Consider the following 16,942-nt stretch of genomic DNA (forward strand, 5'->3'; position numbering starts at 1 on the left):
CTCATTCTTCATACCATAGTCAGAATGACTAATGTCAGCAGATCATACCAACTCTAAGCACAAAATATTTGAATGGATTTCTGTTCTCCTTATACTAAAATACCAAACTCCTTACACCAAGCATACAGAGCCTTGATGATCTGGCCTCTGCCTACCTCTTTAGCTTCGTATCTCACCATTCTTAGCACACAACCCAAACTGGGTTCTTGCATTTGAACAACAAACTCAAGCCAATTTTGGGACCTTGACTCCAACTATTCCTGCTGCCTAAAATACTCTTCTTCTGACTTCACACTGGCTTGTTATTTTTTAGAATAAGGTTTAAATGGCACATCTTAAAGTCTCCTCAGACCACCCAAACTAAAGTGGACATGTAGTCACTCCTTATCATGAGATCCTTTTTTAATACTACATGTGGCAATTAATACTATATAATCTTACTTTTTGCTTATTGTGCATCTCCTCTACCAGAAAGTCCTGTAGAGAAAGGACTTCACCTACTTGGTTCCTGCTATATCCACAATACCTGGAACAATTCCTGCCACAAAGCAATTTCTCAATAAATTTGCATTGAATGAACCACTAAAAAGGTGACACACTTCTCCTACCACATTATAACTGTGTTCACTTAACTGTTTTCCTTATTACACACCAAGCTCTTTAAAGGCAACACTGCATATATCTTTGAACTCCCAGTTCTTAGCACAGTATCTAAGGAACTGAAATAGCACTTGCTCACTTGCTGAATAAATAAATGAAATAAAAAAGAAAGCATCCTGATTAAGTTGTGTGGAATATTTTATTATCTCAATAGCAGTAATTTAATTTTCTTGAAAGCCTTCCACTGTTTTGACACACTCATAAAGTGTTAATCAAAGTCAAATGTGTAATATATGGCCATGTTTAAATAGGTAGTCAACAATACAGTTTTTAAAAAAATATCTCAAGGGTTCTTGGACTCAACAGCACCATAATCCTATCATCCCAGGGATGAGTCAATAATGAATGGATCCCTGCAAAAAACCAAGGATACAGAATGGATGATTGTGGAGCTGAGGTGCTTGATGAGAATAATACAAACACCAACTCTTCCACATCCCTGAACATATTTCTTAAAAGGCACATCCTATCTTACCGACTTAGAACTTATTTTTCTAATTCTTGTTTAGTGCCAGCTACCCTATGCTTCTTGCACTAGAGCCTGAAAAAGTTAATATATTCCCTGATAGATCTTCCAGTAGTATAGATGGATACCCTTTATCAATAAATAAAGGCTTTGAAAGAGTTCAAGTATCAATGTATGCTTAAATGAGTGCTCCCGAAGAACCCCTGAAGTGGTCAAAATGTTATTTGCTGCAAATATATATCCACATAACTCCAGAGGTATTGAATTACCTATGCCATGAGCATATAAAAATTGATCTGATTTTACATAAAGATAGCAACTTTGTGGCAAGTTACTTTAGAACATCAACAGAAGTAGAACTCAATAGATTAAACCAAAGCACATACAATTGTGCATTGCTTAACAGCAATACATTCTGAGAAATGCATTGTCTGGCAATTTTCTCATTGTGTGAACATCATAGAAGCTACTTACACAAACCTAGATGGTATAGCCTACTACACACCTAGACTATATGGTAGAGCCTATTGTTCCTGGGCTACAAACCTGTATAACACATTGCAGTACTGAGTACTATAGGCAACTGTAACACAATGGTAACTACTTGTGTATTTAAACATATCTAAACATATAAAAGGTATAGTATATATATGATATTACAATCTTAAGGGACCATCATCATATTTGGTCCATCATGGACTGAAAGGCTGTCACGCAGGGCATGACTGTATAAATCCACACACATCTAACTTTTAAAGCATATTTTTTGTAATTTTTCCAAATTTGAGCCACTCCTTATACTGACTTTGACATATATAAATTACGGATTCCAACAAGTCTTTCTTTTTAAAAAGTACAAATATTTTAGTTGATAGGTGACAGTTATACAATTGTATGCCTTTGTTAAAATTCATAGAATTACACACATAAAAGTACCAATTTTACTAAATATAAATTACACATCAATTAACCTGACTTAACAAAAAGTAACAAATTTAGAAAAATATGTCCAATTCACATAAAAGGTAAGAACAAAAAATATATACTTTATCCAGTATTTCTACTGAATTGTTTAGTCAAGGTCTTCATGTACCTCCAATTTTAATTATCTTGCTATACCATGTGAAGAGAAAACCTAAGTTTCTACCCCTCTGCTTACCAAATAGTCTGTGATTATAATTCAAATACAGACAGCAATTCCCCTCCTATGAGCTCTAAGATGTTTCATACATTATTGCATTTATCTTTATAGACTTTTTATTTTACAAAATTCCAGGGTAACAAATATATTTTTAAAGTCTTAAGAAATTTGATGCCTTCTTATATTACTATTCTTTCTACGTACTGTTTTTTCATTTGAATATCAAAATAAAAACAGCAAAATTCAACATTTTTCTAACATTTTCCATTTAAGATTTTTCTGGCACTCATCTTTTTTGCTTTGCTTATTCATTATTTCACATTTCCTTCTCTCTGATACCTTCATAGTATCATCTAGTTGCAAAAGCATTAATATTGTCTGGGTGTATTTCCTAATTGTTCTTTCCCAATATATGATTAACTTTTTATCTCTTCATACTACTAGAAATAATCCATGTATCTTTTCTTTATATACCAATAACTTATCTTTAGGATTATCACTCAAGTTTTGTAAATGAATCCCCTTGCTTTTTGGCCTCTTTTCCCAATTATTATTCTTTCTGTAAGATCTCCCTTAACTACCCTTTTCCTTTCTCTCATCAAGTAAAAGCATTTGGTTTCTTTCATGAGTCCTCCCAACATCCCTAGTAGGTGAGCTAGAAGGAAAGTTAATTCTAATTTTAGGGGGTAAGGGACTGGTGGATACACAGAGAAATTAGACTAACTTAGAGTTAGAGATATGTCAGAGCCAAGAATAGAATTCAGACCCTCTGACTTGCAGTATACTTCTATGCATCTTGACTGAGAACAGAGCTCTATTCAGCACAGTATCTTGCAAAGTAATGACTCCTGCTACAGATAAAGGAATGAGAAAAATGCTGGCACAACAAAGTGAAATACCAGTTACTTTTTTCTAAATGTACTCTATTTGCATTTTAGTATCAATTAAATGATCGAGTAAAATTAAAAAAATCTCTTTTATCTTTAATCTTATTTTTAGGGAAAATGTTTAAGTATTATGTAACGGAAAATTATGTCAAAACTCTATCTACATCACAGTATCAGTTAAATAGTTTCTCAAAAGCAAGTCTTTGGTGTTTCAACTGCTCTAAGTTAGAAGTTTTCATTACAATTTTAAATATAACTGATATTTCCGTTGAGTCACATGCCAAACTCTGGTTACTAACATAATGACAATGAGTTTAACTGAGAAGAAAAGTAAGTTAGATCTATTCTCTAGCCTCCTCTAAAGACAATGTGCATAACAAAACTAACTTGTAAAATGATATAACGCATTTCAATAAAACATGTCCCTTCTGAGATTTTCAATTCCTAAGAATTCCTATATCAGAAAGAAAAGAAACCACATAATACTAACATCTGGATACATTTCTCTTGTGTTAGGGACTGAAAAATAGAATCTGCATAGCAAACATCACTAGAAATAGGAACTAAATTGTAGAAACTTTACCTACCAGAATTTCACGGTTTGAATTCTGTGACCTTTCTGCTTAAAAGATCAACAGACCCCAGATTTTAGTATCAATTATATATAGTATATGTAACTTAAATATTTCCAAACTATCACTTTAGTCATTTTTTACTACATATTATCTTTACCAAAATATGTTTGATATGGTTATAGAAGAGGAATGTTTATGAGGATATAACATATAACAGCAAATAAAGCCTTTTTAAAATTATTAATCTAAAAAGCATATAATTTTTATTAAAATGCCAAGAAAAGGTTAGACTTTCTAGGCAAAGTCTTGAGATTAAAATACTTTAAGCCCATCTTACACTGGATCATAGGATAGCTGATTCGGATGTATTAAAATGATAATTTTTTAACAAAGGAAAATTAATTCTTTGCCTTCATTGGATTCTTTTCAAAATTGCAAAAGTAGATCTGTCAATGAAACATTATTCAATTTACATATATACACATATATTTAACTATATCCTTTATATTAATTTCTGTGTTTTACAAATATTTTCATTAACATTTAAAAGATAAGTTCATAATAGTGCTTGTCTATCAAACAATATTATTTACTATTTAGTTTTATTGACTCTTCTAGTCCTCCAGGTATCTTCCTACATAGAAAACTATAGTTGCATTAACAGTAACTTACTATTCTTCGTGTTGGATAGTACTATACAAGTTTAGCATTTTGTTAAGATTTTGTAGTTCCATTTATAGCACCTTGAACTACCTCATTAAAACCTTATCATATGAGGCTGGGTGCAATGGCTCACACTTATAATCCCAGCATTTTGGGAGGTCAAGGCAAGTGGATCACCTGAGGTCAGGAAATCAAGACCATCCTGGCTAACATGGTGAAACCCTGTCTCTACTAAAAATACAAAAATCAGCTGGGCAGGGTGACGCACGCTGTAGTCCTAGATACTCAAGAGGTTGAGGCAGGAGAAATGCTTGAACCCAGGAGGTGGAGGCTGCAGTGAGCTGAGATCATGCCATTGCACTCGAGCCTGGCAACAGAGCAAGACTCCATCTCAAAAGGAAAAAAAAACACAAAACTTATCATAAATGACTAATTTATATGACTGCCTTTAAGAGAAATTCTTAACAAGAACCACATTTTAGAAACCTTAAGTCTCCTAGAGTCTAGCACTGTGCCTGACAGTAAAGAAGTGCTACAAAAATATTTGAGTACGAAAATTATAAAAATAACTCCATCTTTTCTTGAAAAAGCAATTCTTTTATGAAATAAAGAAATTTGCAACCTAACAGTACAGAAAATTAACTTTAAAGAAGTAAGCTTTCTTACTGCTTATTGAAGAAATACGGTTGTGTTCCCAGTCTTTGAGAGAGAGCTTGACAGCACTGGTCTACATCCTCTAAGACCTAACACAGGCAATGAGACCCAAAGAAAAATATTTAAATTAGCAAAACAATAAAAAGTATCTAAAATGTAACTTGTAACACAGTTTATAATAAAAATATAAATTCAGGTTAACCTTTTATATTTTAATAAGACTACAGACCACATATATATGAAATACTTTCCATATATGAAATAGGAAGAAATTTTGAGTGAATTTCCTTTAAAATACAAGTAGATTTAAGTTACTTATAAGGATTTTGTCAAGAACAAAAGTGTTTTTTGAATCCATATATTCAAATGGCTTTGCATGTACCAAAAAATCTGCTTAATAAAGGTAACACCACTGACCCACCATGAGTAAAAACATTTGAGTTGTTGTCCCACTAGTGGAGAGAGATTTTTATTTATTCTATCCCTATTCATTTAGTGAAACCCCCTTGAGGCCAATGGTACACATCAGTGAGATGGCTGGCTAGTATTAAGGGTAGCCTTCGAAAAGACAAACATTAATTAACTTAATGATGCTTGTGAACAAGATATGTATTTTTAAGTTTTGCTACTTTAACAGCAAAAAGAGAAAGAAAAAAAAAGGATATATAAAGTACTGTATTCACAGGGCTTTTTTTTTTAAAGCCCTGATGCTGCAGATCTATATTTAGTGACATAAAAGGTGCCCACAATGTATTGTTCAATTAAAAAAAAAAAAAACCCTCAGGTTATACTGTAGCAGGCATAATATCCCATTTGAGAAAATGTTACTAAGAAACATCTGGAAGAAGGCTCTCCAAATAGTTAAGGGTGGCAATTTCTAGGTGATGAGATTTCAGACAAGTTTTATTGCTTTTTTACACTTATCTGCAGTATATCATCTGCTTTACATGAAGCATGTATGATTTTTTTAAAAATAAAATTACATCCATGAAAATAATAGCAAATGGTTTTCTTGCAAATGTTATATTATTAAAAGTTTTTCTTTAAAAGGAGTATCAATACAAATAATGATTCTTTTAATGTATAAAAGTTGAGGGTTTTGTCAACTTCAACCTGAACTGACCTGGTCCAGAGTCTTCTTTCCCCATCCAATAGCTTTCATCTTACGTTTGATCTCCCACTGTTTCTGATAGGCCAAAATATGATTCAGAGGCCAAGGGTAAGGAGATCCATACCTAGCATGAGTGATCTAAAGCAAAAAGATTTTGTTAAAAAGATGATCCTTAATAAAAACAATGCCTGCTTTTACAAATAGAATTCTAAAAGAAATATATTTTCAAAGAACATAAACAGAGCAATCTGACAAAAATACAGTTTGCAATCTAAAAAATTAAAATTTTAAGCCATGCCCTTTAAAAATATATAAATTTTTATGTACTTTGCAACCCATTATATCAAACAATGACATACAGCTTCCCTAAAATGTATGTGCAAGCAAAATTAAAGTAAGTGAAAAACTATATCACTAATGGTATAAACCACAATGTTTTATTTATGAGCACGGACTTGCGATTCTGAGCAAAAGTGTTTTCTCATTAAATTTTAATTAAGATAAATGCTACAGAACCACTCACCTCCCCTACTGTAGCTTCATCACACCACTGAAGATACAACTAGGAACAAAAAAACAGTCACTAAACTTTAGAATACCAAAGAGAAAAAGGATAAAGAAAGTTATTTCTTGCCAAGGCAATTTTTTATAAGCTAATTTTGTAAGTAACACGCACAGGGGTTTGTTTTCCTTAGCTGCTATCCAGAATTATTAAATGTAATGATGATACTTTATAAAAATATTTTTTACCCACACAATACATGTCTGAATATCATTAAAGTATTTTACAGTTATTATTTAAGTAAATTCCAAAGGCCAAAGTAAAATAATGAGTAGGCAAGAATCACCCCTTTTTATAAACAGAAAAACTAGAACTGAAAATGTCAGGTATTTTGCTCAAAGATAATGTTACCAAATAATTTAGGTAGCCATCCCAGCTCTAGAATTACTTGACTGTTTTTCCCATTTCTCAATAACTTTATCTCCTAAGAAAGATTCTATTTTAAAAGAATGAGAGAAAAGCTTATTTTCAAGTCATATCATCTAGTATTTTACCTCTGCAGTCAACAGCATATTGTTGACTAATTCCATGTAAGCTTTCATTTCTGCTTTTTGGACTTCATCCAGCCCATCACTAAGAGAATGACCCTACAGGGAATTTTAAAAACTTTAAGAGAACATCATATTAAATGTACAAAAACTTGCAGTTATCTTACTAACCAATAATATAACATGCAACTATACAATGCATTAAATTTCCAAAATGCCCCCTAAAAATTATTTTATATAAAAGCATATTTAATACTCTGTTATCACTATAATATATTAGTATGTACTTATTTTTCATTATTGTATCTTTCAATAGAGAAAATTACATTATCAATTACTTCACAAAAGAAAAACACAGAATAATTGGCAAACCTTGTTTAAGAGATTAACCTTATTAGAAATAAAGGAAATGACAAAAAGACTGACGTGTGGTCAAAGATGAAAAAAATACTGTTAGCAAAAATAAGGGGGAAACCCCCATTTATTTAAAAATTCTAATACACTATAGTAACTAGGAGATACATAAAATGGTATAACATTTAGTTCAATCTGGCAGTCTACTGCAAGATTTAAAAAGTACATAACCTGACCAGGAGTGGTGGTTCATGCCTGTAATCCCAGCACTTTGGGAGGTGGAGGTGGGCTGATCAGGAGGTCAGGAGTTTGAGACTAGCCTGGAGAATATGGTGAAACCCCATCTCTACTAAAAATACAAAAATTAGTGGCACATGCCTGTAGTCCCAGCTACCTGGGAGGCTAAAGCAGAAGAATCGCTAGAACCCAGGAAGCAGAGGTTGCAGTGAACTGAAATTGCACCACTGAACTCCAGCCTGGGCAACAGAGCAAGACTCCATCTTAAAAAAAAAGGAAGAAAAGTATATAACCTATGACATCCCAATACCACTCTTAGGAATTTATTCTAAGGAGAGAGACAGTGTACAAAGATATACATACAAGACAATTTATCTCAGTATCTAGAATAGCAAAAAATTGGTCATGACCTAAATGCCCTTCAATAAATTTGAGTAAATAAAATCATAATATATCTAATACAGAGAGAGGGTATTGAAGAAAAAAAATAATAATATATCCAATACAGTAGAATACTATACAACAATGTGAAAGGATGATATATATCTACAGCTATTAATATAGAAGAATTTCCAAACTATGATTTTAAAAGGTATGTTGAAAAATAACACATACTAGTATGATCTAGGTTTTTCCATACATGCAAAAAGAAAAGTCTGAAAGGATGTTTCCAAAACCATTAATGGGAGTTCTTCCTTAAAAACTATTAAAATCTAAACTGAATAAATGAAAAGTATAATCATTAGAATGGATAAATACATTCAACTTCAAACATATCTTTTATTTCCCTTTTCAAAGGTCAGCCAGACTTCAAAACCTAATAGTTTTCATTTATGACCACAGTTCTCATAAGCATAAGTTACAAAATTATCTACCATTTTGTAAAGATCAAACCATCTCTTTAGACTACATTTTAAAATTACATACCTTTAATAAATTTGACATTAATAAAGAAAAAAAGCTACCTCTTTCACCATTATATTATGAAAAAATACTAACTTATACTTCAGAAATATTTTCCAGTCGTTTGCATTGGCATTTTATACAACTAGGTTGAAATCAATGTAAATGCTAATATACATTAAAGAATGATGAATGACTTAGTAACTATGATCAAATGCATTTAATATCTTTTTTTATTACCTTGGCTTTAACAAATTGGACTATTGGACCAAGTTCTGATACTACTTGATTTCCCACATGAATAAAAGGTACTTTACCTGTTGAGAGGGAAAAAAAAAGTGTAAAAATACTTTCAGTAAGTTAAAGTTTGTGATAATAATAAAAAAAACCCCCACAAAACTCAGATATGATGTTTATTAATAGGGATTTCATAAAAGTGTAATTTTTGAAAATTTGTTAGATATGTACATTAAATTTGATAAATTTTAAACACTGATTACTAACCAATTTTAGAAAAGGAGAACAAGTAAATTCACTTCCCAAGTTCTCATTTAGATATAACAGATCACACAATATTCTTTTTTCAGGGCCAAGAAGAACATATCACCATATAGCAGCAAACATTAATTATCCAAATTACATGAACCAAGCCAGGACACTGGTACATGACCACTGATAAATTTCAAAGAAATTAAACTGGGCTTTCTTTTCAGAGTACAGTGATCAATCTATATTGCAAACTACATTTAAGAAATCCTTTAACAGCCGGGCGCGGTGGCTCAAGCCTGTAATCCCAGCACTTTGGGAGGCCGAGGCTGGTGGATCACAAGTTAAAGAGATCGAGACCATTCTGGTCAACATGGTGAAACCCCGTCTCTACTAAAAATACAAAAAATTAGCCGGGCACGGTGGTGCGTGCCTGTAATCTCAGCTACTCAGGAGGCTGAGGCAGGAGAATTGCCTGAACCCAGGAGGCGGAGGTTGCAGTGAGCCGAGATCGCGCCATTGCACTCCACCCTGGGTGAAAAGAGCGAAACTCTGTCTCAAAAAAAAAAAAAAAGAAAAAGAAATCCTTTTACATCTTTTAAGTCTTTGATATCCATTGAGATCAACATTTTAAGCAAGTAATTGTATATTAATTAATGTCTGACTCAAAATAGAAAGAAATAAAAGAATTAACAATCTTTGAAGGCATGCTAGTTGGTGAGTTATAATACAGAGTATGTTCCCAAAATGTGGGAAAAAATAACAGTATATTTATAAAAGACAGCTTCTATAGACAAATGCCACATTAAAAAGGAAATGTTTCACTTTAACAAACACTAATACTTGATGGAATTATTAGAGATGAGAGAACAAAATAATCTCCAAATAGCAAGGGTCTACTCTAAATGCTAAAGAATGAAACCTGCTGTCAGACCTAGTTCAAACAGAGTTCACACTAACAGCAGGCTTCTTCCTGCTCCTTTTCAATAGATTCACTCCTCTCTGGCTCAGCCAGCCTAGGAGTAATGGATGAAATGCACAGCCCTAACAAAAGCTTCATCTGCATCCATAGGACAACATACATTACAAAGGGAACAACTCAATAGAAGTATTGACAAGATATTTCCCTGTTGCCAGTTCTGCATTCCTTCCTTCTATTGGTTTATAAATCTTGCAAAAAAAAAAAAAAAAAGAATTTATCTGGTTAAGCAGTAGGCCATACTGTTTTTTTAACTTGGGATAAAATCTTTGTAACTACTATACAACCAGAATTACTACAGGTCCCCTGAGATAAAATGATCTGAGAATGAAAACTATTTAGTACCTAGACCAAAGAGTATTGGGAGTACAATATTTTTAGAGCAAAGTGTATTTCTCATTTTTAATCACCAGTGTCAGGTTCTTGGGAAAAAAAGGGTATTTTATTTCTTTTCTTAAAAATACATCGAGCATTGTCAAGTCTGAAGCAAGAAAGAAGTGTGGATAGTCAACTGAGCATTCATCTTATATATATCTAAATATTGAGATATATAAAAATAAAGATAACAAATTAGAAGTGAATGTTTTCTGTCACTAGCCTGCTTAATGACAATGGAGCCAATATTATATCCTTATTATTGCAGGTATCAGACAAAAACACAGTAAGACAGTTATTTTCTGGTACCAATCAAAGGCCATGTAAGAAAACTGAGGGCTTTGTTACCATCTTAGACAGAATAATCACTTTTAAAATTTTTATTTCTAAAGAAAGCAAGAATATGTTGCCAAGCAAGTTGACAGATTCAAAGAATGCAAAGAACAGGAACTTGGATGTCATCTTACCCAAGTCCCTTATATTATAGATAAAGTCACTGAGGCTCAGAGAACTGAAATTTCTCAAGGAAATAGTTAATATGTGACAAAGTCACAGAAAGTTTAAAGATTTCCAACTCTTCAGGAAATAAGAGTTTAAACCAAGTGGTCTTTTGACTATTCCATGCTCTCTGCTTTAAAAATCTACCACAAGATCAAAGAAGTAAATACAATAAAAAACATTTCCCTGATCATCTCAAATCGTCAAATGAAAAAGAATACTAATCTGAGATATGATGAAATTTAAATATCTTATTAGAAAATGTTCTCATCTGCCTTCAGGAGACTCCTCCTCTGAAAGAAAGTATATATTTTGTATGTCTCTAAAATATTTATCTTTGTCCTTCGCACAGTCTATAAAAAGAAAACAGATATCTACCTAAGTGACACTAAGTACTTTTAGGAAACTATATTGATTTCTCACTTGCCAAATATTTGAACTTTAGTATTAGATTACTAACCTTTGTACATAAATATATAAACTCTTTTTGTATGACTAGATAGAGGAAAAGGATGGACAGAACACAATATAACTTATTTCTTCAGAATTCTGTAGTTCATAAAAATCTATGTTTAAAATCAACACAAAGAATGAGTCAATGAACGGCTTCCAAGAATCTAAAATATGTTTATGTTTAAAAGCCTAGAAATTATCTTATGGAAATGTTTTCTAAATGTATATTCATAAATCCCTAAAACCATATAAATTTATATAAAAGAATATTCAGTATGTACAAAGGGGGTGTCTTCATATCTTTTAACAATTACTACCACACTTAAGAACTCAAGGTGAAAAAAAGTTTAACACAAGTCACTCTTAAATTATCATATCAGAATGAAAAGATAAATGTCTCTCTAAAAAGCAATGTTACACACTTATATCAATCAGTTATATTTAATGATTTATTCAAAAAGGAATAATTCTATTTGCTATCATTGCCCCAACAAAATCATAATTACAATAAATATCCATGGCAATTATATATAACATTTATTTATCAGCTTTGTAGCACGTTTTTATATTAAAAATTATTTGAATTATCTATTTAAAACAGTAATCTGACAGAAAGATAATACTGATTATAAAACATAGAAAGGTTAAAGCATCTCAAAACCTGTTAAAATAAAGCATTAGAAAAAACAATTAGAAAACAAATTCAGTGATGACTTCAAGATCTAATGACAAATTAATTTTTCTACAATCTCTCTTTTTCCACCTGTATTATGGGAGAATATAATTTAGAGAAATGTGTTGAATAATAAATGGATTCATTATTACTAAAATTTGTTTTCTCAAAGGGAAAATCTTATATACATTAAGGCTAGGGAAATCTGAGATCATGTATTTCCTTAACATTTACTATTTAAAACAATTCCCTTGCTGTTAAAATTATTTCCACAAATGTCAGTAACCATCTCTGACCAGAGTTGAAACGCATAGATATGCTGACCCCAAGATTGTCAAATTTGTAATTGTTACTTTCTAAAACCATGGAAAGATTCTTCAAAGGGTAAACAAAAAAATCAGGCATTTTAACATGTAGATACAAACTGGACTATCACTATAATTTTACCAATCCATAATATTAACGGAGAAGAAAAAAAAACACACACTTACCAGATGGAGACATATATTCTGCATTTGCCCTACAAACTACTTTGATAGGCAAATTACACATTTGCAAAAAGGCCTGTAAATCAAGAGACATACAATAAGCCCAGTAAAAGCATATGCATATTTAAGCAGAAATTTGTATGCATTTCTTTTCTAAACTGAACAGTTTCATACTACAAAACTCCATTAGAAAACAATGAACCAATTTAAAGTGAAGGATTTGTTTTCCAAACAAAAACAAAATGTCATTTCACTACTTAAATATCAGTATGGGCCAGGTGCGGTGGCTCACGCCTGCAATCCCAGCACTTTGGGAGGCTGAGGTGGGCAGATCACAAGGTCAAGAAATCAAGACCATCCTGGCCAACATGGTGAGACCCTGTCTCTACTAAAAATACAAAAAAATTAGCTGGGCATGGTGGTGCGTGCCTGTAGTCCCAGCTACTTGGGAGGCTGAGGCAGGGAACTGCTTGAACCCAGGAGGCGGAGGTTGCCAGTGAGCTGAGGTCGTGCCACTGCACTACAGCCTGGCGCCTGGTGACAGAGTGAGACTATCTCAAAAAAAAAAAAAAAAAATCAGTATGATTTAGACATCAGTAAATATATGAAACGTAAAGTACATATGTACACCTAAGGAAGAAAATGTAAATTATCCACTTTTATATTACTGTACTCGTTTATGTAAACTAGCAATACTATATTCTGCTTTAATATTAAGTAGACAACTAAAGTCCAAATTTTATAAGCTATTAATTGCTTCATTCCACTACTTTCTATAGGATCATCATCTTCCTTATTTTAGAGGAAAACTCAAAATACTATCTCCGCTACTGCAACCTTCTCTCCAGTAATACTCTATATTCTAACATGCAGCTTCCATGCTCACTAATTCACTTTTTACAGACTTAAATGGTTTATCTTTACTTTGTTCATAGTTATAAAAATTTTATAAGCAATTTAAATGTCTAACAATAAGGGTACGGGGCAAATCATTATAGTAAATCCAAACTATGGAATGCTATAAAATCGATTTTAAAACTCATGCTTTTGAAAAATTTTCACAAGAAAAAATGTACACATTATAATATTAAGTTAAAAAATGCAAAACTGTATTACTATATCACGTTAGTTCATTTTTAAAGACCAGTGAACTCTGCCAAACCCACTGTTTTTCACAATACTCAAAACCCACTCCCCCGTTCTCTCTTCTACTTCTTGGCTTTTTCTCTACTCACAATATTTACTGTGTTATTTCTATACAATCATTCAATTATTCAATTGGGAGGTCATAAATTATAATAGTTCTAATTAGCACAAATTGGAAAACAAATCTTTTATCTATGAAAGTACTATAACTAGCAGTCAAAGGTAAGATGAGATAAATTAAAAAATTAACATTGATATTATAATTTTACTCAATAGAGATTTCTCAGAGGTTTATTATAAATCCTTCCTCAGTTTTAGATTAGAAATAAGTCTTAAGACTTGTTAAGTGGTAAGAGTACTGAACAGTGATTAATATCATATACAAAGAACTCCATTTACCCAAAAGTATGTCAATTCTCTTCTTCTAATCTGTTTTCTCAAAACTCCAGTCCTTTAGGGATGCTTGCCACTAAAACTAAATCCCACATGAGTCTGATTTCCTCCCCAGTTATACCCTCTGATTCTTACATTGTTCTGTAACTTACGTATGTATGTCTGATCTACCCAAGTAGATGGAATCTCTTAGAGTGCCAAGGGGGAGATTTTTAATTTTTCTAATTCTGTTGTCCTTCCCCCAATCTCCCTCGTTTTCCCACAATTAACCTCTCATGGTGCACTACTAAGCAATATTGTTTAATGATTGAGCCAACCAAAGCTCCCAAGAGTTTATTGTGGCAGAGGCTGTTATCCATGACATATATGTTCTCCCCTTTCCCTACAGTGGTAGAACCTACATCTGCACACAAGGCTGCCTAAAATAAAAACTTTTATTTTTCTGGCTCCCTTACAACTGGGTATGGCCAACTGGACTAAATGGTCTGGACAACTGCTGGGAAGTTTCTTTAAAAGGAGAAAGTATCTCCTTTTTCCTTCTTGTTGACTAGAATGTAAAAACGATGGTTATAGCTATAGCAGCCAAACAGAACCATGAAGTAGCAGCTGAGTGTTGCAAATGGTAGAGCAACAAGAAGAGTAAAGAGGCCTAGGTTCTTGATAATCACGTATTTACCAGACCTGGATTACGCATATTTATATGAGAAGTGAACTATCTTTTTAAGCTACCACTATTTTGAGTTTCTGTCACTCACTGCCAAACTTAAGCTTAATTAATTCACCTACAGTTATGATTTCTAAGTTTAAACACCATCCTGCCCCACCAGAATTTGATTCCTCTGTGTCTGTTTAAGTAGAAATTAACAGTCCTCCAAAACCTATAACTGGTGATTACAATTCAAAGCAACAATAGTGAACTTCCTGACTGACCCACAAAGATAGGGTAGGGTGGTGATTCTCAAACTTCAGCGAGAATCAAAATCACATCAAAGCATGGCTTGCAAGGAAAGAATTAGAGAAAATGAATATGAACAGTTCTTTCGAAAAGCCTGAATTAGAAGAAAAAGGAAGGGAGAAGGCTTGCTTCCCTTCTGTTACATCTGGAGAAGAGTGGAGCTTATCAAAACAAAGAAAGAAAGGAAAAAAAAAAATGGAGATAGGCTGAAATTACATGAAAAAGGTGAAATAAATGATATACAAGATCCATGTGGCCAGGCAGTGGCTCACACCTGTAATCTCAGCACTTCTGGGGAGGCCAAGGCAAAAGGATCACTTGAGGCCAGGAGTTCAAGACTAGCTTAGGAAACATAGGGAGACCACATTTCTACAAAAAAAAATTAAAAATTAGCTGAGCATGGTGGTGTACATCTGTAGTCCCAGCTACTTAAGAGGCTGAGGTGGCAGGATTGCTTGGACCTGGGAGGTCGAGGTTGCAGTGAGCCATGATCACACCACTGCACTCCAGCCTGGGTAACACAATACTCTGTCGCAAAAAAAAAAGAAGAAAGAGGTAAAAAGAGAATAAGTAAGAACTTAACTGGAGAAATAGATAGATCTGTTTTTGTCAGGAACAGACACTTTTTCCCCTGTAACGCAAGAGGTGGTGGAAAATCAGTGATGATGACTTCAAGTTGATAAGAAAGAAGAACAAGAACGTCAGTGCTCATATTTTATGAAATGGAAGAATAAACCATTTGTTGAGAATGAGAAACTAAGAAGGGATTGAGGCCTTAAGTAGAATAAAAGAGTTTGAAATAACTAATATATCTTCTCAAAGGCCTGAATGATATTCAACTGTTAGTTAACAATAATACTGTATAAAATAGTAAATATGGTATATTTTGCTAAACTACATGCAAAGTGGTAACTATACTAATATTCCAAAATGCCATATTTCACTTAAAAAAAAAAAAAACAGAATTATAATGTTCTACAATCAAACTCATGCTTCTTTTTGTTTGAGACAGAGTTTCACTCTGTCACCCAGGCTGGAGTGTAGTGGTGCAATCTCGGCTCGCTGCAACCTTCAACTCCCCAAACCCATGCTTTTTACTTTTTTGTAAAAAATAACTGACAATTTTTACCAGTTAAATGACATTCAACTTACCACAGACATCAATTGATAGCATTATTCTAGTTAGCCAAAGATTAATTTGAGAACATTTACAATTACTCTTCATCCCTGATTCAAAATAAATTTTCTGAATTAATCTGTAGTTCACAAAGAAGTTTGGTGTCACAAATCATTTTCATCCAAACTTCAAAAATGCAAAAACAGACTAGTCCCAGTGCTTCCAGAGGCTGAGGAGGGAGGATTGCTTGAGGCCAAGAGTTCAAGACCAGCCTGGGAAACATAGTGAGAGTTTATTTCTACAAGAAGGTTTTTTAAATGACACTCAACTTACCACAGACCTCAACTGATAGCATTAGTCTAGTTAGCCAATGATCAGTTTGAGAGCCGGGCCTGGTGGCTCACACCTGTAATCCCAACACTCTGGGAGGCCGAGGTGGGCAGATCGTGAGGTCAGGAGTTTAAGACCAGCCAGGCAACATGGTGAAACTCTGACTCTTCTAACAATACAAAACTTAGCCAGGCATGGTGGCACACACCTGTAGTCCCAGCTACTCAGGAGACTGAGACAGGAGAATCGCTCAAACCTGGGAGGCAGAGGTTGCATTGAGCCAAGATCGCACCACTGCACTACAGCCTGGGGCAACAGAGCAAGATTCCATCTCAAAAAAAAAATTTA

The 16,942-nt window shown here is 33.2% G+C and overlaps 1 protein-coding gene across 19 annotated transcripts in view; it reads right to left on the minus strand.

Moving 5' to 3' along the window:
• MTX2 (metaxin 2) overlaps positions 1–16,942 on the minus strand; it is an 80,037-nt gene that overhangs the window by 4,718 nt on the left and 58,377 nt on the right. For all 19 annotated transcript variants that reach the window (XR_008482112.2, XR_013519320.1, XM_017973390.4 and 16 more), the window contains 6 exons: positions 12,657–12,729; positions 8,942–9,018; positions 7,214–7,306; positions 6,681–6,719; positions 6,170–6,295; positions 5,059–5,135 (listed from right to left, as the gene is read on the minus strand). Coding sequence is in view for 17 of the 19 variants with exons in the window: in XM_017973390.4 (XP_017828879.1) it covers positions 5,059–5,135; positions 6,170–6,295; positions 6,681–6,719; positions 7,214–7,306; positions 8,942–9,018; positions 12,657–12,729 (485 nt within the window). In the remaining 2 variants the exon portion in view is untranslated. The remainder of the gene's footprint in view (positions 1–5,058; positions 5,136–6,169; positions 6,296–6,680; positions 6,720–7,213; positions 7,307–8,941; positions 9,019–12,656; positions 12,730–16,942) is intronic.

This window comes from Callithrix jacchus, chromosome 6 (genome assembly GCF_049354715.1).
Source record: "Callithrix jacchus isolate 240 chromosome 6, calJac240_pri, whole genome shotgun sequence".
Taxonomy (NCBI): domain Eukaryota; kingdom Metazoa; phylum Chordata; class Mammalia; order Primates; family Cebidae; genus Callithrix; species Callithrix jacchus.